The 26,249-nt window shown below is 49.2% G+C and overlaps 1 protein-coding gene across 1 annotated transcript; it reads right to left on the bottom strand.

Annotated features, from left to right (window-relative positions):
• Positions 1-738: 738 nt before the first annotated feature.
• ANAPC1 (anaphase promoting complex subunit 1) lies at positions 739-26,249 on the bottom strand. The gene is given in 48 exon segments (XM_010403097.4): positions 739-1,020; positions 1,493-1,627; positions 2,084-2,282; positions 2,446-2,541; positions 3,001-3,087; positions 3,649-3,787; positions 4,754-4,821; positions 5,079-5,156; positions 5,900-6,017; positions 6,419-6,505; positions 6,725-6,918; positions 7,187-7,240; positions 7,331-7,421; positions 7,614-7,690; positions 8,168-8,242; positions 8,510-8,588; positions 8,706-8,788; positions 8,910-9,044; positions 9,185-9,276; positions 9,999-10,233; positions 10,774-11,045; positions 11,482-11,600; positions 12,774-13,000; positions 14,939-15,117; positions 15,231-15,301; positions 15,392-15,428; positions 15,507-15,585; positions 16,583-16,731; positions 17,034-17,125; positions 17,337-17,602; positions 18,025-18,099; positions 18,502-18,689; positions 18,978-19,038; positions 19,275-19,415; positions 19,745-19,882; positions 20,035-20,100; positions 20,190-20,280; positions 20,525-20,620; positions 20,901-21,110; positions 21,692-21,912; positions 22,542-22,687; positions 22,923-22,996; positions 23,834-23,916; positions 24,090-24,199; positions 24,765-24,816; positions 24,971-25,132; positions 25,918-25,965; positions 25,967-26,249. Coding segments are annotated over 48 exon segments (5,856 nt in total). The 5' UTR covers positions 26,132-26,249; the 3' UTR covers positions 739-904.

Below are 26,249 nucleotides of genomic sequence, written 5' to 3'. Positions count from 1 at the left end.
CGAGATCTCCTGGCTCCTGTGATTTCCCATCTGTTCATGGATTCATTGAATTCACATAAAGAAGGTGCTTGTGGAGTAGGTTTGTTAGATTAATTAAACTAATTAAAACATCCCTACGAAATCAGAGCAGCTTCTGAACAGCTTAAAAAAAGGGGGTGAGGGTTGGAAGTTTGTCACGGGCTCTCCCTCCCTCAGGACACCTCAAGCAACTGGAAAACCTCAGTGAATACACAGTGCATTTGTTCTTTTCTATAGGAATTGGGTTTGTATCATTTTTCTGCTTTTGCTCTCTTTTTAATCACTCCTGGTTGTCCTCCTCCATCCACTTGGTGCTTTGGAAAATCCTTGAGGATTTGGGAAAAAACAGGGAGAAATTGGCATAAATCCCACACAAAATGGTTACATTTGGAACCAGAACAAGCAGAATCCAAGCCTTTGGCTCTGGCTGATAATCCCTCAACCTCTGGCTGCTTTTTTTGGAGTAATTCCACCTGTTTGGTGACAAAATAAGGATCTGGTCTGCCCAGAACCAACAGGGAATGAGCCCTGGCTCCAAGTTCATCCACGGGGATACAGGAGGATGAAGTGAGCACAAAGTGTTTAAATCAGGAATTATCCCCATTGTCTGGAAACAAGATCCACCACAAGCAAAGGAGTTCTAAACCCAAGGAAAAGCACCATTCCCAGCCAAAGTCTTCCCCAAATTCCCCACAAAAAGCACACATTTGCAAACAAGCCTTCGTTACAAAAGTAAATTTATTATGACCTCACTTTTATAGCTCTTTTGGTTTTTAATTCCTTGTAACAATTTATAAATAATTCCTGGTCGTGGTTGCCACAGCTGGGGTCGAGTCTGGTGTTTGGGAAGGTACAAAAGAAGGAGATTCTGGGAAGTTTGGTGGGACTAGAGCACCATGGCCTGGGGGTTCCCGAGGAGCAGCGGAGCCAGGCGCAGGAGCGCCCGCACCGGCACGTGCAGCCTCCGCAGCTTCAGCAGCAGCTCCGAGAAGTTCCTGCTCCCTAAAAACATCCAAAGCAAAGGACGAAGGTGTAAAAATGAGGGAAGATTTGCTCAAAATTAGAGGGAGAAGCTCCCAGGAGCTCTGGAGGTGTCATCCCATGGATCCGTTTGCCGTGCGCTGGTCGGAAAATGAAGTTTTGTACGAGATCCCAAATTTGGGATCTCAAATGCCAGGAAGAAGAGGAACACCCAGAAGAGAGGTGTGTAACAGGCAACTGGAATCTTCCAAGCCCAGACAGAGGAATCTGTGGCTGGCACAGGATTCCTGGGACAGGCCCCAGATCCCTCATGGATGTGGTGACATTCCCACCCCCAGCCTAAGCAAGGAACAGCTCCCCAGATGAAGGTCGAGCTGCCTTTCTTTTCCCTCAGAAATCTCAGGACTGGTGTATTCCCAGGCTGCTGGAGGGCAAGGAAAAGCTGCCCAGTGAAAGGATGCAGGATTTCCCCAAATCCCAATCCCAGACTCACCTTCCAAGCCTCCAGCTGCCAGCTGCCCCGGCGTGGGCACGGAGTGGTAAATCAGGAAGCACGCCAGCATGCTCAGCTGGGATTCCTCCGGAGCCTGCCCGCTCAGGTAGGAATGTAGGGAAACATCCCCTCCGGCTGCAAGGCACAAGGAATATCCTTGGTGACATTTGGGAAGCAGGATTTGCACAGATAAATCCCACTGGAAGTCTCCATTCCCCGCAGAAGGTGGGCTGGGAGGTTGCTCTCCAACCTCCTTCCTTCTGCCATGGCCACCCTGCTGTGGTCACCGCTCACTTTTGCTCCCAGAAAATTCTCCCTGTGCAAGATGAGGAAGGAATTTTCACCTTCCCTGCTAAAGACCTCCCACCATTTCAGGCAAACAATTCTCCAGGGAATGTTCCACACCAGACTGAAAACGAGTTGGTTTGTGCCAATGCCTTCCCTTCCCTCATCAGTTTTCCATAAAATCAACCTGGATCATCAAGATGAGAACCAGGTGAGCAACAGGGGATGGAATGAGATGGGCTTTAAGGTCCCTTCCAAAACCATTCCAGGATTCCAACAGTGGATTGGATTGAAATTCCTCCCTACCCTGAAGCCACTGATCCAAGGTGTTATCTATGGTGCACTTCATCACTGGCAGGAATTCTGAGTTCATGAAGAGCCCTCGGGTTGGATTCCTGCTCATCCTCTCCTGGTGGCTCCGGGAGCTGAAGAATTCCAGCACCAGCTTGATCTGCCACAGCTCAAAGGTCTCGGACATCTCCCGCCTTTCCAGCCTCCTCACGGCCTGGCAGCGGGGAGAGCAGGAATTGGAGCAGGAATGAAACATGGAGGAAGTGACTCCTCAAGCCCTGCCCTCCCTCCTCTGAAAAAGCACATGGAATGGCTTCTCTTTGCTCCCCAAGAAGTGGGAAAAAGTGTTGCTTCCAACAGGAACAGGAGTCTCCTACCTGATCGATGGCGATGTACGTGGGCAGCATCTCCGGATTCTCCTGGGTCACGCACTCGTAAAGGATGGAGGAGAAAAGATCCAGGATTTCCTGTTTCTGAGGAAAGACAGGTGTCAGGCACAATTTATTCCAGCTCCCTGCCTCCATTAAAGGTAATCCATGCAGTGGCTTCACAGGAATTTGGGATAACTAATGATACCACTCGACTTCTTCCTTGGGATCATTACACTGGGTTTTACATCCTCCCTTAACAAATTTTTGAAGAAATAATAAATAATAAGTAATAAATAATAAATAATAAAACACCTTCCATGATTTCTCCTAAATGGTTCAGGGCTCTCTGGATTTGTTAAACACATTCCTCAAGGAATGGGACAAAAAATCCCAATACCAAAGCAACAGGAACCAGAGGATCACCCTTGTGTTACCCAGCATCCTGCTGGATATTCCCTGTTCCCGCTGCCTGCAGGGCTGAATTCTGCTCTGGGGTTTAACACAGGTTTTCCTTACTTTTTATCCATGGTATAACTGTTGGTCCATGCCAACACTTCCTACCTGGCCCATGTTCACAGTCGGTTTGCAAAAATAATCGGCGAAGGAAAAGAGAGCAGGATCAGAAGTGAAAGCGGAAATTGCTTCTGGCTGGAAAAAAAGGGATTAAAACATATTCCTAAAATGAACTTACTGGGTTTGAGCACAAAGATAACAACAAGTGATTTCCAAAGTGCCCAGAACATGAGGGAGAAGACTGGAACCCACGCCAAAGGTTGGAATCCATGAACTAAAGCTTGGACTCCATGATCTCAAAGTTGGATTTAAAGATCTAAAGGTTGGACTCAATCCAAAGGTTGGACTCCATGATCCCAAAGTTGGATTCAATCGTCTAAAAGTTGAATTCAATGATCTAAAAGTTGGATTCGATGATCTCAAGGCTGGATTCCATAATCCAAAGGTTGGATTCAACAACCTAAAACTTGGAATCAATGATCTAAAGGTTTGACTCGATCTCAAGGCTGGACTCCATGACCCTGGAGGGCTTTTCCAACCTAAATGGTTCCATGAGCAAGCACTTCATGGGTAGGACGTGTCCAACACTTGTGTCTGCCCACAGCAGATGCACCTACACACGGCTGTCCCATGCAAGCCACCAGAGTTCCCTCCCTCAGCAGCATTCCCAGCAGGAAGCCATCCCGGGAGCGCTACCTTGAATGCCCGCGCTTCGGAGTTGCGGTGGGTGACGGTCTGTGCCAGGAGGCTGCGCCAGCCCATGGGATCCTCCTTGTACGAGAGCTGCCCAGCTCGGAGCTTCACGTACAGGATGCCACCCTTGGAAAGGATCGACCTGGAATGGCACGACAGGGCCCATTTACAGAACGGGTTCAAACAGAGGAAATTCAGGTTGGATATTGGGGAGAAATTGCTCCCTGTGAGGGTGGGGAGACCCTGGCACAGGTTGCCCAGAGAAGCTGTGGCTGCCCCTGGATCCCTGGAAGTGTCCAAGGCCAGGTTGGACGGGGCTTGGAGCAACCTGGGACAGTGGAACGTGTCCCTGCCCATGGCAGGGGGTGGAATGGGATGATCCTTAAATCCCCTCCAACCCAAAGCATGCTGTGCTAATGGACTGTGCTTAATTTAATCCTTCCAGTTGACAAGAGGGTGATGGATCAATGACTGGACTCATTATCTTGGAGGTCTTTTCCAGCCTAAATGATTCTGGGATTGATCAATGGCAATTAAATGACCAAAAAGCACCACACTGCTGAGCAAAGACGCAGCTGGTTCCTCCCCCCCCTTAACTGGGGAGTGCAAAGATGAGAATGATCCCTCCCCCCCACCCCCCAGATCCTGTGTTCCGGTAAAATCTCTGGTTCCCACAGCTGCCCCCCACGTTTCGAGTGTGTCACAAGGGCGGGCGGCACTTTGTGACATGGGGTGACACGAGAAAGCGAGCATTTCACAGGGCAGTAACAGTCCCCAACAGTCTGGGAAACGTGACATCACCACCACTCAAAACCAAACCAAAACCATGAGTTGTAGCTGCTCTCTGGTGCCTCTATCCCACTGCCAATCTCTGTGGGTTTTACTATCCGGTTTTCCCCGGACCCTGTTTTGTTGCATGAATTATTCACCTCAATGGGTGAAACCCAACTCTGCAGTTTCTTTCCTCCCCCCTAAAGTGCTGTCAGATGCATAACAGTGACTTGATGAAACCCAGGTTTCTTTCTGAGCTGTGGGAGGGTTTAAAAAAACCCATGAAATATGATTACTACGAGGTCATGATTCAGTTGAGCATTGAAAAAACACTTACTGGAGATGAGTCGTTCCCTTGCTTAAATCTATTAATAATTCCCAGTACCGTGGGCCCTTCACTCTGATCTGTCAATAGAAACATTTTTATTACTAAATATAACCAGAATCATTGCATTAAGAGGTTTCCACTGTTTTGTTCTGGGCTGTTTTATAGTGTTTCCCACCCAGAAAATTCAGGAGGAGGTGTGTGTGTCTCACAGTGAAATTTCTCAACAACGTTGTCCAGAGTCAGGCTAAAGAATCAAAAATCATCAAATCTCAGCTCTTCAGATCTGTGACCCAAAGTCCAGGTGATTTTCCATTAAAACAGAGATTTCCTTTACCTGCTTCAGCAGGTGGAGCTCTGGGAGAAGCGTGGGTGCCATCAGCTCCTCGGTGGCCTCCCCGTACCACTGCGTGCCCTGCAAAATGCCACGGGAGCCACGGGTTAGGAAAGCTCATTTCCATGGGAAAAGCAAGGAGAAGGGCATCTCGTGGGGAACAACTGCTCTGGCAGCACGCAGGGGGTTCTGTTCCCAGCTAAACACAGGACTCATGTCAGGAAACATGGATTTCCCAAGCTGTATTTCCCATGGATGGATGGAGGATCAACACCTAACGGTGGGCAAGGCTAACAAGGGAAAGTTTGGGAAGCAAGCTGTAATGGGAACACGGAGAACTCTGTGCCAGAACCACAGAGCCACACCTCTTCCCCCTAGAAATCCCAACAACTCTTTCCTGAGCCTCCTCCTTCTCATGTATAAAATAAATCCCACAGAAAGGACTCTTCCCTGAAGGACACCTGATGGAAGCACCAAGGAGAAACGCCAAGTTGCTCATCTCAGAATTAGGAGAAGGCTTGGAAAACACAAATGGCCACCTCTGTGCCTTTGGAAATTCTTTTGAGAGGGAGGAGGACTTGGAAGGGAGCCAGGACACCCTTCCTTGCTTGTTTGAAGGCTCAGGTGACTCTCCCTGTCCCCCCTTCTGCTCTCCAGGTGCCACCAAGGTTGAGCCCAACCCTTCACTTATTCGTGCAGAATTCACCTCGGCCCCACCACAACTTGAAACCAAACCCAAGACTGGAGGCCACCCCAACGAAAACTGGGATAAATCCGAGTGTTTGGTCATCCCACAGCGCCTCAGGGCCTCCCAGCCACGTTACCTTGTAGGTGACCTCGATGAGGGCGTAGCAGGGGGTGTTGGAATCCACGTCCACGGGAGTGAGGAGCCTCGGCTCGGCCGCCAGCACGTACAGGTGACGCAGAGCCTGCAGGTGGTACCTGGGGTGGGAACCAGGGGCTCAGCACGGGCTGGGAATGATCCCAGACCCCCAGCTCCCCACCCAAATACAGCTCGTGTAGCCGTGGTATTGATTAGTTAACAGAGCAGGGCTTAATGGAGCAGAACCAAAAGTGATTAAGGGTCACAAATGGACAGATCTTCCTTGAAAATCTTTCCAGCTGAGCAAACTGGAGCAGCCACATCACAGGAGCACAGCAGAGCTGGTGTTTCCTCACTGACCCTACCATCAGAGATCCCTACCACTGGCACTTATTTCTTGTTTCCCACGCTGTTTTTAATGGAGAACCTCCAAAAACTGATTTTTGGTAAAAATCCATCATCAGTCTTTTGTAAGCAGATGGTTCAGCTGAAGGAAATGGGATCCCCATGAAAGCCTTACCGATTGTCCGTGCTGTGAACAGGGAAGTGAGGGTACAGAGCACAGAGGAGAGCAGCAATGGACGAATTGGAAGTGCTCAGGGAGTATCTGTAGGAAAAAAGCAACATTATCCTTCAGTTTTCCTTCTAAATAACACAGGAGGCCAAAATATTTTGGTGGGATGAGGAAAGGAATTTCCAAAAGAGTACAAAGACAACAAGACCTTCTTTTCCAACAGGAGACACCTTTATGCATCCATGTGGTATTAAAAAAAGGCGAAATGGAGGAAATCAGGGCTGAGATCTGCCTTTGGAAAGGGCCAGTTACCTTCCTCCTCCCAGGAAGAGGAGCCCCAAAGCCATGTGGTGAGCCAGGTGGAAGCCGTAGTTCATCTCTCCCCCGGTCTTCTTGTGCATGAATCGGCAAAGCTGGAGCACTTTGAGGTTCCCAGAGCCAGCCATGACCATGGCCAGGGCCAGGAGCAGGACACTCAGGCATGTTTCCAGGTTATAGTGACCTGTCTTCAAGCACAACAGAGAGGTTCCATCACAATTCCATGGCCAACAGCACATTCCAGGCAGCATGATCCACCACTTTCTACCTTGGAGCTTGAATTCCCCGGAAGGAGGGAGAATCAGCAAAGTCCTACAAATGATTCCCAGCCCTGTCACATCCTATAAATTGTGTGTAATCTAGGAAATTAAAAGGGCTGGGTCTCTTCCCATTGAGGTTTTGCTGAGGGTCACGCAAAGCCATCTTTTTGCTGGAAGAAAACTTGGAAAAACTTACTATGGACGCTGTCGGAGCTGACAAACACTTCAGGAAATCCGTGGCATATTTGTACTGGAAAGAAAAGATGGATATGGATATGGATCCAAAAGGTAAGTGACAGCTCCCTGGGAATTGAAGGGAATAAAATAACCCCCCTCTTACCAGGCACTGAAATGCTGCCAGGTTTTCTGACCCGGCAAAGCGAAATCCCAGGGATAAACACGCTCCGGCGATGATGTAGACGTGAGCTTGCCTAAGGAACAACATAAACAGGAAATGACTAAATGTTCCTCTTCTCCTCATCTGAATACACAGCACAAACTCCTTTATCCTTTAAAAACAAAAGGGAAGACTCATCCTTTATAGAAGGATATCCCATGTAACAAAGCTCTCCTTTACGGGACAGTGACATTCCCTAGGAGGAGATTTTTGGGATGTTACTCACGCCAGCGTTTCCAAGCTGAGGTCTTCAGAGGAAGGCAGCTCTGTTGCATGAAGAGAGATAATGTTCTCTCTTATGATCTACAAAAAGCAGGAAAGGAAAATGAATCCAAGGAAAACTGATGATTAATTGAAACTCTGGCCATCAAGAGTTCGTAAGTGATACCAGACAGGTCTAAGACCATCAGCATCCTGGAGTTCTCATAGGTATTGAGCTCATTTGGCCTTAAAAATTCCATACAGTATCTTGGAATATCACTGATCTCACTATTGGGAAGTTATTCCTGGTGCTCAACACCTGGCAACGCAGGGAAAATAAATCCCTTCCTTTCCCTGACATCATTTTGTGTCTGGAACAATCCCAACCCTCCTCAATCCTCTCCTTTCCAGTCCCCGGTGCTCCTAAAATCCAGGGATCCCATGGAACAGTCACCCTTGTCAGGTTACTGCTCATTTCCTCGTGCTCCTCACATGACTACAGAAATGCCCACACGGAGAACAATCCAGGGAGGTGTAAAATTGGGAAGCAAACACACCACACCATAAACAAACACCTACTTGAGGCACGTTGCTGTTGACCCACTTGGAATTGGGCAGGATGTCATCCCACAAAATCAGGCATCGAGCCAAGGTCTGGAACAGGGGAGAAAACTGAACCGTGAGGAAGAAAATTTATCTATGGAATTGGGAAAAGCTGTAAAAATGCACATAAATGTGTCTTCCAACTATTTCTCCATAAATTCTATCTCTGTGACAGGAAGGTGACATACCACAAGGAGAAACTGTTGGAAGGGGTGAGTTTGGCTGGGAAGCAAAGGATTCTGGATGATGGGCATGTTGGGCTGGAATTCCAAAACATCATTTAAATAGACTGAGGAATGAACTCAAGGAAAATCTTACCCTCAGCAACAGGAATTCTGGCTTGACAAAGTCCAGCAAATACATAGTATCTGGTGCTTTGAGCCAGTCAGCAATGGATCTGCAGGGAAAGGCAAAGGAAAAGGGTTTTCCAGGTCACATTCCAGCAATTCCAAACCTCAGCAGAGCCAACACCAGGGCAGTTGAGCCCTGCAGGAATTCCCAGGCTAATCAATACCTGTTGTTGGTCTTCAGGTAGATCATGGCAAGTGCAAGGGTGGCACCTGGACATGTCACATCCACGTTGATGGTGTCTCCTTCCTGGGAAAACACAGGGAACACCTCCTACAGGTTCACTCGGAAGGGAACCCGTCTCCAAAGTCATGGAGACACCTCCCAGGCTTCCAACTTAAATGAGCCAGAGCTGGCACCACGCACGCACCTTGATTTGGTAACTGGGAGATTTGTGCTTCTCCCGGTGCATTCCTGCCTGGAATCTCCTGTGTCCCCCCACCATGTACTGGTAGAGCTGCTCGGGAACGTTGAGGTCCGACATCCCAATCAGGTTGCTGCCATGCTAAGGAACAGAAGGAAGGAAAAGCATGGAAGTGCCTTCCTCTAGGAGAAAAACCCACAGGCAGCTGGGAGCCAAGGATGGACCAGCTCTTGGAATGCCATCCCAATGGATAATGAGCCTCCTAATTGCGGCTGACTTACCCCAAGGCACACCATTCCCAAGGCCAGTCCTGATGCCAGGGAATAGGACTCTCTGTCCGTGCAGTATTCCATTTCTGGGCCGGGGGGACGCCCTGGAGAAACCAAAGCAGCAAAATTCACCTTTGGAAATTCCAGCTTATTGATTAGTTCCTAATGAAAGGAGAAAAAAATATCCCTCCCTCCTTAGGGAAGTCCTCAGTGGAACTGGCAGTTCATCCATCCACTCCCAAATGGCAACTCCCTCCTGAATGTTATGGTTGGAGTTCAGAGCCAGGGTGAAAATGCCAAGTTTAATTGAGGATACTTTAAGATCCTGAACCAACCCAAATGCTGTTGCTAAAAAAGGATTGCACATATCCAGTTTCCAGAAACACAACAATTCCAAGCCTTAAAATTTATCCCATTCCCCGTTTAACAGACCACACAGTCTCCAAGTAAAATTCCATACAAACAGGAATAAAAGCTGTTATAAATTAATTCAGAATGAGAGCACGAGTGAGATCATAAATCTGCTGCTCACAATCAGCTCTTAAGGCCTAGTGGTTAAAAACCCTCAGAATTCCAAACAGGGGAATTCAGGACACCAAAGTTCAAGGTGGAAGAAGTAGGGACAGCAATGATGCTGCTACGTTTCTTCTCCTAAATCCAGGGATTTTCCTTTTTAGGCTGCACAAGCTCCCAGGAGGGACCACGAGGTTTGGAAAATGAGAGGACAACGTTGTGCTGGGAGGCGCCAGTGTTACGACTCCCAAATCCCTGGAGCACACGGCGACCATCCCAGCCCTCACCCCGTTCTTCCAGCGTCGGCACCCACCTATCTCAGCCAGCAGCACCTCGGCGGTGTGCCTGTGGGCAGTGCCCTGGTAGACCAGGCCTATCCCGACCACGGCAGCCACCTGGACGTTGTGGGGGACATCCAGCTCGGTGGAGGTGGGCGGCAGCAGGGCAGGGATGTGGATGCTCAGCAGGCGGGTGATGGCCATGTCCATGGTGCCCAGCTTGGCGGCGGAGACGCCGAGCAGGAGCCCGATACTCGTCATCTCGTGGCCCTGGGCAAGGGGATGAGGAGCAGTGAGGCACATCCAGGAATGGGAAAGAGCCCTGTCCCAGTGCTCCAGTCACCTATGCCAACGAGCCGTGTGCAGGGTGGAAGGATCTGGTGGTAAAACTGCTGGAATCTTTGAGCGGAAATGAAGTCTCCTCATTTGGCGGAATTCCAGAATATTTAGGGTTGGAAGGGACCTTTGGAGATCATCCAGTCCATCCCCACTGCTCACTCAGAGCAGGTGACACAGGAATGTGTCCATGTGGGTTTGGAATTTCTCCAGAGACTCCATGCCCTCCCTGGGCAGCTGTTCCAATGCTCCACCACTTCCATGGAAAGAAGTCCTTCCTCACATTGAGGAAGGATCCTTCCAACCCAAACCATGCACCACCCAAACCACAACAAAGCAACTCAGGCATTCTCCCACACCACGAAACTTCCATTGCAATGGTTCAAAGAAACCTTTTGGTTTTTTATTCCTTGTTTTGCTTAAAGAATCCAATCCCACCGGGATCTGGCTCTTGGATGTGCCAGAAGGCCTCACCTTTGTTAGGTAGTCGTGGATGTTGAGGGTGGCCAGCTTGGTGAGGTGCCCGTTGAGGCCCAGCGCCATGAGGAACCCCGCGTATTCATTGGCCAGCTCGGCGATTTTTGGCTTGTTGTAGACGATCCAGGCGGAGTCGATCTGGGAAGCAGGAGCGATCTTCAGGCCGGCGGCCACCCCGTTGTGGAAGCTGGCCCAGCAGGCCATGTTGGGGGGGACGTCGATGTTCCCGCTGTTCAGATCCACGGTGGTGTTCCTGGGAGGAGCACGGCCTGCCATGGGAGAGGGGATAACAGCAGTCGGGAAAAGCCAAGCTCTTCATCCAGTGCCAAGTGAGGGAACAGCCCCGACCCAAGAGTCTTCAGGAATGGCAGGACAGCCTTTTGCGGGATCTCCATCCTGTATGGCCCCAGCACTGGCCAGTTTAGGCCATTTTTCCACTTGTCTCTCCTTCTGCACCTGATAAAAGGTCTCGGTGTTTGATAACACCGGCCCTGACCATTCCAGAAGGATCTCCCACCATTTCAGGTGGCACGTTCAAAACCCAAAGGAGCTGCTTCCTCACAAAACCCACACTTGAGCCGTGAAATTCTTGGTGGAGAAGATGCTACAAAAATTACAGCAAGTTCAGGAAAAAATGGGATAACAACTGGAAGAAAGCCCATCCTGCTCTGGGATGGACTGGGGAGGAACCCCTGACCAACGTACCCGTGAGGTTCAGCTTAGGGATGGGCAGCTGCTCCGTTGGCACCGGATGGTAGGAGAACAGGGTGAACATCCCTCGTCCAACTGGGAGAGCCATGGTTCGCTGGCACAGCTGCAGCAACCTGGTGGGGAGGTGAATCCAAAACCACACAGAAAGCTTTCCCAAATATAAACAATCTACAGATAAACAGGCACTGGACGGAACAATTTTTCCCTGATTGTGACTCTTCCCTTCTCCTTTTGAACCAAATCTTTGGTCCTTACAAGGTTCACCTCCAAGATACCTTTCAGCTGTCGGAACCTGGCACTATTTTCCCCTTAAAGCTGGGTCAATAAATCCATTCCACGGATGCTTCCCGGCCGTGTCGGAAGCGAGGTGAGAGGAGAAAGCCAAGCAAAGGTGGTTGCCCTGTGGGATCCTGCTATGAGTGGTGGTAACACCAAGTACAGAGTTGATAAGGTGCTTCCAAGAATGCCGACCACAGTTCTCTACGATTTAGTCTGGAAACACTTTCTAGACTCGTTAGATTACTCAGCTCCCTAGGTCGGACTCAGAGCATTTCGCATGCTAATGGTGTTCTCAATTCTTTTTGTTTTCACCTGGCTTTTAAAGAGGAGATTTTTAACCCCAAAAAAAGTGAATAAAGAATGAGGATGGAGACAATCAAGGCCACTGGGCACAGGAGGTTTGAAAGGAGACAGGGATGGGACAGTGAATGCGCTTTCTGTGCAATTCCAAGGTCCCCTGACTGAAGACCAGCCTATCACAAAGGGTTCTCCAGCTTTAGCCAGGGGATGGATGATTTAGTCTCTACAGAGTAGGTCCTGCTTATAATTTACATTTTTTGGGCAGAAAAAAGAGTTACAAAGTCCCTTCAATCCCAACGGACCTCAGTGTGCTCTTTGGGGTTCACACTAAGTGTCCTTCCCAAGAGCCACCAACTCCAGCACAGCAGAGCTTCGATATCCACGGAGCTCCAAAGACTTGGATTATGATTTTTTTAAAAATTAGATTCTGAGCGACCAAAACTATTCCCACGACCTTTCAGCTGAATGCAGTACTGGGAAATAAACAGAGCTGGAAATGGACAGAGTTCCAAGGCCACACTGGATGGGGCTTGGAGCACCTTGGGCTAGCGGAAGGTGTCCATGGCCATGGCAGAGGTTGGAATGAGATGGGCTTTAAGGTCCTTCCAACCCAACTCAACTCAACCCAACCCATCCCATCCCAACTCAACCGAACTCATCCCAACCCATCCCAACTCAACCCATTCCATGCTTCCATGATTCCTTACCTATTTTCCTTCTCCTCGATGTACTCGTGGTCACTGGCTTCTGGCATCTGCACCACGTTGACCCGGACGGGCCGGGCGCTCTGGAGGAGCCTCCGCACCTCCTGCACCCTCAGGTCCTCGCTCCAGATCAGGGACATCACCTCCTCGTTCATGTCATTCATGCCATCCTCGTCCTCCTCCGACTCGGCTGCCGACGGAATATCTGAGGACAGCACCGTGCCCACGGACTGCATGGGAAAGGGAGAAGGCAATTCCAGGGGGGAAAACTGTCAGGAAGTAGCAGCATCACATCCTGAACTCACCCAGCACAATGACGGGTCTGTACACAGAAGGGATGGACACACCGATGGGAGTGTCACAACATTCCCATGCTCCTTACAGGAATTTACAGGCCTGGAGGATTTCCAGGCATGGAAATCAAGTACTTTTGCACATCCAAATAGGATAAATAACCAAAGACAAGAGGAGATGACACCTCAGATACAATGAGGAGGTGATGTGTGACGTAGCACTTGTCTTTTCAAAACCCTCCCTTGTTTCGGAGCAGTCATAGGAAAGGGCTTTCCTTTCCCTGCCTACTCCATCAGCCCAGTTTGTGATTATTCCAGTTTGTGATTAGCCCAGTTTGTGACCAGCCCACCCAGAGCTGCTGTTCTGCAGATTCTGCTCCAAACCCTGCGTTATTTTTCAAAGCGTCCATATTTTCACACATCAGTTTGGATTCCCTCCACAACCACCTTGGAAAAGCAAGTTACTCATTAAAACAGCCTGCACAGCAGAAAATCCCAAAATTCCTCACTATCAGACAACTTGGGGTTCACCACAGCACCAGAGTGGTTTTGGAACTTCCACACATGACCAGAAAAGCACCAAACCTTAAGAGCGCTCTTGGAAAACCCTTTTTCCATGCAAGATTTATGAAATGCCCTCCTAAAACTCTGCTCTCCTGTTTATCCACAACACACCAGTGATCAGAGGACCCAAAGGGAACAGATCTTCTTGTGGTTCTCTGGGAACACGTGGCCCCAGGAAGGCAAGTAAATGAAGAGCTGATGAATGAAACCAAATTTCTTCTGGTAAATCCACGCTCAATCTCAACATGCAACTGCACCACCCAGAGCAGCAGCGTCCGTTCTGAAACAGGAAACTCCACCCTGCCCTCCTGAGAAATGACAAACAATTTGGGGTTTGAAGCTCACTTTGGCCTTTTAAGGTCACATTGATTCGAGGCATTGTTATAAAGCCAGTGATAAAATCAATTTTATCATCATTTTTGACGATTCGTGAGGGTTTCGGTTGGGGACAGCTTCCACCAGCAGCAAACAAAAAGGATTTTTCATGTGGTGGCACGTGGGGTTTGACCTAGAGTTAATTAACCTTTCTGCTAAATTAATTACAGTTTTGGTATGCAGTTAGTCATAAAGCCTTTGTTATAGAAAAGTGGAATAATTTTAATATCCCTCCAAAGTTGAGACAGGAAAAAAGCCAAGAAAAAAACCAAGATGTACTTGAGACTCCAAATCCCAATTCCTGACTTTGGAAAAGGCTCCAGTCTTCTGCCATGAAGGGGTTTTATGGCAGCCTTAAGAAGATTTTTGGCTTCCAACAAAGGACACTTCAGTGAGACGCAATTCCTTGAGATGCTGGTGATTGCCACCATCAGAAGGAAATGTTGGAAGAGGAAAAACACCACACTTGTTTTTAAATCATTTTACCCCAGGATATAAATAATTAAGACTCTTTTTTGGAAAAAAAAAAATATGGCAAGTATGGCAAGTGTATTTCCAAATCCAGCTCTTCCAGAGGAAAGGGAGACGCCAGCCATTCCAACACAAGGAGCCACTGGCAAATATCCACTTCCTTTTCCTTCTGCCATGGTTTGCTGGCAGAGCCTCTGGAGAAAGTACCAATGGAAGGGAGGAGGAGGAATCCAACAGCTCTGGAGGCAAAACTTCTGCCTAAATTTAAAAATTTGATTTCTCTTGAGTTTTCCCACCTATCCATGATCATCCATCCCTGCTGCATGTTGGTTTTCACACCCAAACCCTCGTGCGTGTAAACTCTCCATTTTGTCGCCCTCAATTTGGGAATTAAGCCGGAAATTCCCGAGCCGGGCGCTCTGCCTAAACTCTGGGATTGGGAAATCCCTTTGTGGCCATACTCACGGATTTCCCCTTCTGCAGGCTCCCTTCCCAGGCCTGTTTGGACAAATCCTGGCGGCCGATGAGGAGGCAAACGGCTTCCGGCCAGTCCGAGGCTGGCTGCTCCCGGCACTGGTAGATGGCGTCTCGGATGGGAAGGGCCACGCCAAAGGGAAGAGATTCCAGATCCCTCAAGGTGAAACCTTAAAATTAAGGAGGGAAAAAAAACCCAAAAAGTGTTAACAGTGCCAGACGAAGAGTGTTTCCTGTTATCCAAGCACAAGGTTATTTGGGAATGTTGTTGTTCCGCTCTTACCAACACTGGTCATCCAAAGGACCAGTTTTTCAGCCAGGCTGGAAACAGAAGTGCTGGATTTGAAACTGCACCTGGAAAATTAAGGAGAAGCCAATAAAAGCTCATCCAGAAGTCAGCAGAAAGTCACAAATTCAATAAAGCAACACCAAAAGCCTCCATACCGATTGTCATCCTGGTCCATCTGCTGCTTCCGTTGGCCTAGGAAAGACAAGGCTGTGTTAATTCCATGTTTTCCAAGCTCGAGGCACTCCCAGGATGGAGTCAAAACATCCTTACCTGATGTGATCTTGTACAAATAATGGGAGGCTTCGTTCAGCACGGCGCTCTCATCCCCAAGGATATAAAGAGCCACGCTCTGGGGAGGAGAGACACCAAAAAAAGTCATTTCAGGCCTGATATTCCTTTCCTTCCCAGAAAAGCAGGCAGGAAATAACTGGAATACAAGCTCAGCAACGGGAGGGGGGGGGTGGGTTTATTGTGAATGACACTGAAACAACTGACCAACAACAAACTTGTAGGCTTTACATTTTGGGGGGAAAAATTCCACCCTGCAACAATGAACTGAATTTTCACTAATTTCTCCAGAGGTAAAAAGGTAAGTCTCTTCCCAATGGAAAAACATGCTCCCAGTTATCCTTCCTGTGCTCCTCACATTCCATTTCCCCTGCAGGGCACACACGTTGTTTATAGACACCCTTCTCCACTCGGTTTCCTCCACATCTTGGATGTTTTGTGAAGGTTCCAAAAGAAAAGCTATTTGGTCCAGCCAGAAAAATCCAAGGAATGAGTCACCCTATTTTGATAATTCTGGGAAAAATCCCATCCAAGTAAAATGATTTTGTGGGTTTTATGAAGATCTTTCAGCTCTGAGCTCTGCAGGCAGAGGGAGGAGGAAAATAGAGCCTCTTCTCCCAGTTTTTCTCCTCAGACACCACAGGCTCAACACCTCTGCTCCCAGCTGGAAGGGGTTTTCCATCAATGAGTGAGGAAGTGATGCTGTCCAGGGAATACCATCAGTGCTTCCAGCCACTCACAGGACTCAATATTGATGGTGGTGGGGTATGCTCAAGGAGAAACTGGGGAATTCTCACTCCCAAAATACAGATATCTCCAGGTTCCGTTCTTATTTTGCACAAACCACAGACAAACACAGAAGCAGTGAAGCTGCTCAGCTCCAATACCTCCTTCCCACCTGGGAAATGCACCCAGTAGATTCCACCCTCTGTTATTTCACCTTCCTTTAGGGATGTTTCGCTTCCAGGACATTCAGCAGCTGGAGCAAACCCTGCCCACAGGGCAGCGCTGACAGAACACGGCATGGCCCCTGTATTCCCCGTTCCCCCAGTACTCACCAGTACCACCAGCTTGCTCCTTTCACAGATCCCTGGTAAGTAGGGATAAGGCTGCACTCCCTCTCCCTTCAGGCAGGAACTCAGCCACTGGAAGATACTTGGAGGCTCAGCAGAAAAAAAGGTGGGACGGAGCATGAAACCTGTTTGGACTTAACATGAACAGCAAAGACCATGAGTTCAGGGAAAAGGCACAAGAATTCCTCACCATTCCCAAAGAAAACCCTCCAGTACTTCCTTTGACAACAAAAATTCCAGCATTTCCCCCCAAAATGTTCCAGGTCCCTCCTGTCAGATGGGATTTTGTGACAGGAATGAAAACTCGAAGCATCTATTTAAGGAAGGAGAACTATCTCAAAAGGAATAAGCAGGGATTAATCCTCCAGGAGGAGGGGAATGTTAAAAACAAAGGGAATATCCACAAATCACAGAATATCCAAAGATTTAAACTCACCCTGGTCGATTATGCAGGTCTGCCTGGAGGTTTTGACAAGAGCTGGGTAGTCCCTGTAGTAATAATCTATGTAAGCTTCCAGTTTTAAATCCCTGGAATGACAGAGAGGGGAGTCACAGACTGGGAAAAAACCATTCCAACTTCCTGGATGCCACCTCCGGGCAGTGGGTGCTACTGGGGAAGAATTTGGAACCATAGAAAAAAATAGGGAAGGTTTTAAACATTCCTTTTCTTCAAATACAGGGCAAGCTGTCTCCAATTTGGGCAATCCCATCCAAAGGAATGATTTTCCAGTGGGAATACCTGGCCAGCTGAACCAGGAGAACCACAAGGGAGCGGAGCCCTTCTCCCATCAGACTGTTCAGTTTGAGCTCCTCGTAGATGAGGTGGAGAACAAAGAAAATGGCAGGAATGTGGGCGAAAAGGAGCGTGGAGGAATCCAAGCTGAGGCTCTGGGGAAAGTCATCCTTGGAAGCTGCAACTTCCAGAGGGTCCAGGCGCAGAGCTTTGGCAACGGGATGAGACTCGAAATTCCTGTGGTAGTCAGAGCTCAGGAGATATTCCCAGTCCTAGAGCAAAGAAACAGGGAAGAGAGACAGAGGATCCATGGGGAATGTAACTTCCAGAGAAGTAATTCCAAAGCACTGTTACAGAGGAATCTTTTTCCCTAAAAACCAATCCAAATGTAACTGTTGGATGGAAAATGTGCTGCACAAACCCTGCAAACCACAGGGATTCAATGATTAAGGTGCATCCTTCCCGTAAAAGAATCAAAGCCTTCATTCCTTAATCCATCCTAATTCTCTCTGGAAGTGGGAATCCTGACAAACGTCACACGGTGCAGCTTTGGAAAAGAAAACTTTTCTATCCCAAAGGTTTGTCAGGTGAAATTCCACACTCATGAGGGTGTTTCCTCTGATTTGCCTTAAAAAAACAATCCCAAACAGCTCCTCCTGCCTGTTATTTTTTAGGAAAAAGCCCATTTTTTTACCTCGTCTGACCCTGTTTCTGATGGCCTTGCCTTCTTTGGAGCAATGACTGGGGAGAGTGACCCTTCAAAATCGAGCTGCAAGAAATAAAAGAAAAAGAAATAAAAACAAAAGAAATAAATAGAAAAAGGAAATCAAATAAAAGCAGCTCAGGAGTGAAATTCCCCAGGTTTCCTGAGTGAATCACAACATCTAAATTCAAACCAAGTAGGACATGATGTGGCTCGAGGTGCTTCTAGATTTGCTGAAAAAAACCCAGAAATCCAAAATCCTCTTTAAGGAACAACAGTCTGGGTTGTGAGCTGTGTTTAAACTCAGAATCAATTTAATATGGATGAGATGAACCAAATTCAATGCATTGGTGTCAGGTGTGAGCTGCAGCCAAACCTTCATCATTTATTCTTATAATAAATGTCTCTCATGACAAACACAGAGCGAAACAGGCCTGAAAACTGGAAGTAAAGAATGAATTTGCTCACATTCCGTGTCCAGCAGAGCCTCTCGGTGTTGTAACCCATCATGTTCATGAGACAGGTGACAAATAAATTCCACTCTGAGTGGTAGCTGGGCCCTCCCGGGGCGTTGTAGGCATTGTACCACTTCACCAACATCTGCACAGCTGTTTCCTTGGGCAGGATGGCTTTGACCCCCTGCAGGCATCTTTTCACTGTTGGGAAAGAAGGGAATCGTCCATCAGCTCTGCTCTCCTGGGATTTGCTCCATCAGCAGTGGAAGTCTCCACAGATTCCTCTCGTTGGACTGCGTTTAACTCTAAATAAAGCCACAAAACTCCGACAGCTCTTCCTTGAGTTGAGCACAAATCCTCTGATTTGGAAGAAAAATCAGGAAAAAAATTCCTTTTTTTTTGCTAATTACTGAAGCCACTCATGTCTGAACTGGCATCGCAGCCCTTCCCCAAGCCAAGCAAAAGCCACCTAAAGCTTTGGAATCCTACCTAATTCCGAGGTGGCGATTTCGGGAATACTGATCCGAACCATGGTGTTATTGCTGAGCTCCTGGAAAATCCAACAAAAGTGGAGATAAATCAGGAAATGCATCGAGTGTGGCCAGAGCCCTTTTCTATCAACTCAGAACTCCTTAGTGGATGAAGATATTTCCAAATCCTGGCTGTTTGCTGCACTAAGATGTGGAATTCAGGAGGCAGCTCTGTGAAACACTGGAAGTCTGGGAATTATCTTGAAATAATCTTTGTTATCAAAAGCGTTGCCCCACACGACAGGGAAATACCTACTAAAGTTACTCTGTTGTGGACAGGATCCCTCAGAGCTTGGATGAAAGTCCCGAGCTGCTGGAAAGTGCAGTCCTCAACGTAGGGGGAGTCGTGGAGCTTGGAAGAATCCCTTAATTCCGGAACTGGTGACAAAATTACACTCTGAAATGTGGGGAAAAGGACTGGTTAGAGTTCAAACTGCACTGGAATTCAGGATTAAAGTGGGTCTGAGCAAAGAACAGCTAAAATTGTTGGGTTTGAAGTACTAACAAGAATCTTGGAAACAACTGTCAATCCTTCCAATCCCTGCCTTGGAAGTTTTATGGCAAACGTAAGTAAATAAACAGGGCAGCACCACAGAAATCGTCTTTAAACACAATTTATTATGGGGATTTACAGGACAAGAAGAAGAGATTCAACTCCAAAAGATACCTTGGAAGATAAAAAAACACCAATCACTCCAACAAAAGGAATATTTCCTTGTTTCTTACCTCTTCCAGGGGCCCCAGGTGCTTGTTCAAAGGCTTGGATGGAGTACTGACGCTGTCCAAGGGAGTGCTTGGCCGAGGCATTTGGTTGGACATTGTCAGGGATGGAGCAGGAAGCCCGGGAATAAAAACCTTCCCCACCTTTTTGGTGGAAAAGGGAAACAAAAAGTTAAGCTTTTCTCTGAAAATAACCCCCCATTAAAGTATTTAATTGTTCCATTAACGCCATGGATGCTTCAGAACTCCCTCTACAGCACTGCACATAAATTAGGGATGGAACAGGCGTTGCTTACCCGAACCACTCCGGAATAAAGCACCAGATTCCCACTGCCTTCCAGAACCAGCAGAGTGTCAATGCCCTGGAACAACCAAGCAGCACATTTAGCTCCTTGTGTTTAACTCAGGAGGCACCAGCTGGGTGACAAGGACATGCCACAGGTAACAGTACCTCCACCGGAGCCGCGTCCTTTGCCGGAATACTGGTGACAGATCCAAAGATCAGCTGGGATTTATCGTTGCTCTCTTGGAATTTTACACACCTAGGGATTAAAGAGAACAACAGGAAACATAAAGGGCTTGTCCTGGGTGTTGTTACAGAAAGAAAACACAAAATCCCAACAGGGCAGTGAATTTTTTTGGTGGGTTTTGTGGTTCTTTCCTCCTTCTCCCCGCTTTACCCAAACGTTTAATTTTCTAGTTAATTAAAACCTCTGATGTACTTCCTGCTGGGAATTCCTGGAGTGCTCCTCCTGGTTGACCTGTCCCCAGGGTGGGAATGCTCACCTCAGCTGGAGCTGGGATTCCACTAAAAAGCACAGGAATTTCTGCCCACAAAGGTCGGTGGAAATGAACACTTTGGATGCCTGGGAATTCTTCTCTCTGGAAAAGAGACACAAGGACCAGGTTAGAATCTGCTTTGCTTTGGAGACTTCATTAAACCATTCAGAAATCCTGGAATAACACACCAGGGAAAAATGCTCCAAGTGCCCAATTCTCTGGAAGGGAGCATCATTTCCCAAAAAAATCAGGGCGTGCAAGCCCAGGAATTGACTCCAAGGTGGCTCCATTTGCAGAAAAACCACTCAAATAAGCTGGGATTTCACTTTATTTCCCACTTCCCACAATGGAAACTCCTTCCATCCCAGGAAAAGCACCTGACCTCATGTTTGGGACTGTTTCTGTCCACAGGTGGTCGATGCAGAGCTCGGGAACGATCGGCTCTGTCTCCGGCATGAGGAAGGAGTCGTTGGAAGCGGAACTCGGGGAATGGGTAACGCTGGGTCTCCTTGGGGACTGGGCACTGCTGGAGAAGCTGAACCTCTGCACTCCAGAGAAGGAATGGACTCCCAGGGCTGGGGAATGGGAGCGGCTGCAGGCAGAGACAGGATATGGATGAGATCTTCAAACTCAGGGAAAGATCAGACATTGCTACAGCTGAAAAGTGCATCTCCAAAATCAGGGAGAATCCCAAGGAGCTCATCCGCTGACTTTAAAACCCAAGCAAACCCACCCTAAACCAGGAACTAGCTCACTGCTGATTTCCTTTAGTTTTCCAGCACAGGAAAACAATTCTCCACTTATTTTCCAGGCATCTCTGTCCGAATCCAATAGAAGAGATTTCAAAAGGATTTCAGATGGTCCATTCCATCAAAAATCCCCCCCCAACCTCTTCCCTCTAATTTCTTTAGAGAAGCCACCCCAAAACACTCCTGGCACTCAAACTTCCAGCAGACATTCCTTGATCCATGACAGAGCAGCCTCCTTGGCTCTGGCACAGGGATTATCTTCCTGTGCTGGTGGGATAACAGCATAGGAAGGGCATTCCAAGAGGAATTTCAGGTGCTGCTGCAACACAAGAGGCACCTGAGCCTTGGATGGAAAGACAGAGAGCAAAACGTGTCCACGGTATCCCAAAGCTCCCACCCTTTGGGATTTGCTGTGAGTGCCCACCTCAAAGCAGCCATGTTGGAGATGGTGGGAGAGCGGGATTGCAGGTTGGGAGAGGAGCCGGATCTGCTCTGGCTGTGGATGGACGAGTAGTTCTGGAAAGGGGAGCCCCCAGGGGAGTCTCCTTTGGAGAGGCTCCGGAGATGAGCGGTCAGGGAGCTGCTCGTGGCCACGTGCTGGGGGGTGCCCCCCTGCTCTGGGAATTTCAGCACCAGGCTCTGCTCCTGGGAGGAAAACCAATGGCATGTGGGCATGGACAGCCAGGGATTGGCTTTTCCAGCAGCTTTTCCCAGCGGTTACGTGTTACAAATTCATGCTCAGCCTATGAGTTATTCCCACCAACCCTGCTCGCCCACTCCCACACAAACTGCTCCAAGGCTTTTCACAAAACCACAGGATTTGGTTGGAAAGGACCTTAAAGCCCAGCCAGTCCCACCCCCTGCCATGGGAACACCTTCCCCTATCCCAGGTTGCTCCAAGCCTTCTCCAACGTGGCCTGGAAAACTTCCCCAGGTATGGGGCAGCCAGAGCTTCTCTGGGAGAACAGTGCCAGGGGGCCTCCCCACCCTCACTGTCAAAGCTTTCATGGCACTAAGTTACTTCCCGCTTTTCCTAAACTTTCTGGTCCAGTGTATGGAATAACATGGGAATAAGAGAATCCACCACCATCACATGATCTCCCTGCTCCAGCCAAATCCATGGAAAAAACTACTTAAAAACCAAAAGAACCAGCCCCAACAGACATCTTATAAATGAAACAGATCCCGAATGCCGGGCGCTCCTAACACACGTAAGGGCACGGAAATGCACACGGCTGTTTTCCAGGGATTTTTATTGCCCAGGGCATGGGTACCTCTGGCTTGACTCTCCTCAGGGCCCAGACTGTGTGTAAGCTCTGCACAGTGTCGTAGGTCATCACAATGGAAGGGTCAGCGCTGAGGAACACGATCCTCAGCGTGTGGTCAGCCACGTACTGCACCCGGGACGATCCAAACACGCCTGGAAAACACGGATTCATTCCCGAGGATCAGCTCCAGAACAATACTAGGAGCATTTCCCGTACTCTCTTCCTTCCACAGTCTGGGTTTCTCCCCTGAGCAGCTTCCCTGTTCGTGCAGTAGCTCTAACTGCATCCTTGGAAGTGATTCTTCCCAGATTTTTTGATGCAGGGAATGCTCCAGGGACATGCTGGGATTTGCTGCCACCCTGAGGACTCCCGTGACATCCAACCTACCTCCGGACTTCCAGACCAGAGGGGTGATCTCATCCAAGGGGTGCAGCATGCTGAACATTGTCGGCAAAGGCTCCCTAGGGAAAAGCCAGACAAGTCAGAGCCTGGAATGTGACAGCAGGGACATAGATTCCATCTCCAGAAGCTTGTTGGATTGACTGAGTAGACTGAACTTTTCAGGACCTCTGTTCCTAATCCCAGCTCTTCTGAGGACCAGAGAATCCCAAGGGAAAACCCAAAAGAGTGGATTAAAGCTGCTTATCAGTGCATTGTCCAGCTGCTTCCTTTGGGATCCACAGAGGGCTTCCACAGGGGCTGGGATCCTCACCCAGTAGGGGCTGGGATCCTCAGCCAAGAGAGAATGGGATTCCCAGCCAACAGGGAATGGGATCCTGCAGCTGAGAGAAAATGTCTCGATGACAATCCCTCAGTGACTCTCCCAGTTGTTCATCCCACCCTGGAACCAAATCCCAGGACAAACCTTAATGGAATCAGGCTGGTGACAGCCATACTGTGGCTATCCCCAGACCCTATTCCCAAGCCCAGCACTCCCAAACAGTTCCTAACGCTCAGCTTTGAGTGTGCTCACTCAGAGTCACTGGGATGGGATACAAAGGCTGGAAGAATCACATCAATAAAATCCCAGACTGGTCTGGGTAGGAAGGGACCTTAAAATGATCCCATTCCACCCCCTGCCATGGGCAGGGACACTTCCACTATCCCAGGTTGCTCCAAGCCCCATCCAAGCTGTCCTGGAACACTTCCAGGGATGGGCAAACCACAACTTCCTCCTTTTCCACCCGATATCACCTTTTCCTATCACAAACACACGGATCTTTCACCACTGCCCTCCAGCCCCTCCGCTCCTTATTAGATTATCCAACAGGAAACCACCCAAATCCCCCATCCCCTACCTGGGTGGGCTTGGAGGCACCTCGTGGGAAGAACTGCTGCGCTCAAATAACAACCCATATTTGGTTGGCCAGACATTTGCAACCTATGAAAAAATTAGGGATTTATAGGGGGGGAAAAAACCAACCACGAGCTGTATTGATTACATTTGAGGGTTTTATAGGAAAATAAGATGTTCAGGCTTTTAATGGCGAGCTGGGGAATGTAAATGTGTACAGAAGCATTGCACTTGTGGACAAAAAGCAAGGCAGGAGTTACCTGGAAAGGCAGAGCAGCAATGTAATCCTTCCCCTCCATGCTGTGCACGTTGATGCAGGAATTCTGCAAAATGCAGATACATTTCTCCACTATTTCCTCACTCCCTGAAACTGGAAAGGGAAAGGAAGGAAAAGAACAATTATACAGTGAAGCTTCTCTGTTTCAGACATCCCTAATACACAAAAGGTAAATTCTGACATATCAAGTCTTGGTGAATGAGCTCCTGGTGAGTGTCCAGAGAAGGGAATGGAGCTGGGAAGGGGCTGGAAAACAAGGAATGGCTAAGGAAACTCAGCCTGGAGCAAAGGAGGCTCAGGGGGGACCTTGTGGCTCTGCAGGACTCCCTGACAGGAGGGGGCAGCCGGGGGGTGTTGGGCTCTGCTCCCAGGGAACAGGGACAGGGGAAGAGGATACAGCCCCGAGTTGCACCAGGGAATGCTCAGGCTGCATATCAGGAAAATCTCTTCCCCAAAAGGGTGTCCAGCCCCGACACAGGCACAGGGATATAAAAGCCATGTGGATGTGGCACTTGGGGATGTGGTTTTGTGGTGGCCTTGGCAACAGTTGTACTTGTGGTCTCGGAGGACTTTTCCAACCTAAACAATTCCACGATTCCAAGCCAAGGGAGCTGAGCTCTGATCATTTGCCCAGCAGCACAGGAGGCAGGACACTCACCATCAGCTTTTTCTGATTTTTCCTGGGGGATAGTGAAGTCACACCACAAGGCCTGAAACCCAACACAGCGTCATTAATTCTCCAACAAGAGCTGATGCTCCCACACAACACCACCTTCCCGTGTTCTCCAAGCTAACCCCACCCCAAAACACCGTCTGGAAAAGGTCTGTGGATCCCCTCAGTGCCCCTTTCCCACATTTCTGTACCTGCAGGACGGGGCTGTCAACGGTGAACGCCTTGTACACGGAGGACGCTTGGCTTCTGCTGCCCTTGCTCCAGATGACCACGTTGCTGGCCACGTACAGCTCCTCGTCGTAGTCCACCTCTTCCCCAACATCACTGATGCCTTTCCTCAGCTGCCAGCTTTCCTGAAAAACAGGGGTTTCTTCAGGAGAAGCCACAAGACCCGCAGGTGTGATGAATTTGGCCTGTTACAAGGTGCCGGCCCAGAGAAGATGTGGCTGCCCCTGGATCCCTGGCAGTGTCCAAGGCCAGGCTGGACTGGGCTTGGAGCAACCTGGGATAGTGGAAGGTGTCCCTGCCCATGGCAAGGACTGGAATGAGATGATCCGTAAGATCCTTTCCAACTCAAAACACCCTGGCATTCCACGGTAAAGGACAATCATGTTCCATTCAGATTTATTTCAACGGAAGCCAGGGAGGAAAGGGGAAGGGAGACCCTTTGCAGAGTTCTGAGATTCAGAGTGAACCCCCTTGCTCCCTAAACTCATTCTTAGAGAGGAGTTGGGATATGGCTGGATCCAATCTTAGGCTCAATCTCCATCAGAACAGGGGGTGTTGACCTGGAGAAGAGAAGGCTCCAGGGAGACCTTAGAGCCTGAAGGGGCTCCAGGAGAGCTGGAGAGGAACTTGGACACGAGTCTGGAGTGACAGGACAAGGAGGAAAGGCTCCCCACTGCCAGAGGGCAGGGTTGGATGGGATATCGGGAAGGAATTCTTCCCTGTGAGGGTGGGGAGGCCCTGGCACAGGTTTCCCCGTTCCTGGAAGTCAAAGCCAGGCTGGAGGAGGCTTGGAGCAACCTGGTCTGGTGGAAGCTGTCCCAGCCCCCGGCGGCGGGCGGGAACCGGATGGGCTTTAAGTTGCCTTCCCTCCCAACCCCCCTGGATTCCCTCGGCTCAGGAAGACTCGTACCCGGTGCCGGTCGTGGATGGTGACCTCTTGGAGGGAGCCCACGAGCCCCTGCGGCGCCGTCGGAGGAGCAGAGCTCCGGCGCGGGCTGGAGCCGCCGCAGCTGCAGGCTCAGGGCGCTCGGGTGCCGCCGGCTCTGCTCGCGGCCCCGCGGCGCGAACTCCTGCAGGTCGCCGGCCGCAATCATCGTCGCCCTCTCGTCACAGTGGTCCGACATGGGGCCCCGATATCCACATTATTTCCGCGACGCTCCGGCGGCTCCCGCGGGCACCGGGACGCGCGGGGAGCGGCACCGGCGGCCCCTCACGCGGGCGCGGCCATCTTGGCGCTCCCGC

This window comes from Corvus cornix, chromosome 3 (assembly GCF_000738735.6).
Source record: "Corvus cornix cornix isolate S_Up_H32 chromosome 3, ASM73873v5, whole genome shotgun sequence".
Classification (NCBI taxonomy): domain Eukaryota; kingdom Metazoa; phylum Chordata; class Aves; order Passeriformes; family Corvidae; genus Corvus; species Corvus cornix.
This window is presented reverse-complemented; position numbering and strand designations above follow the sequence as displayed.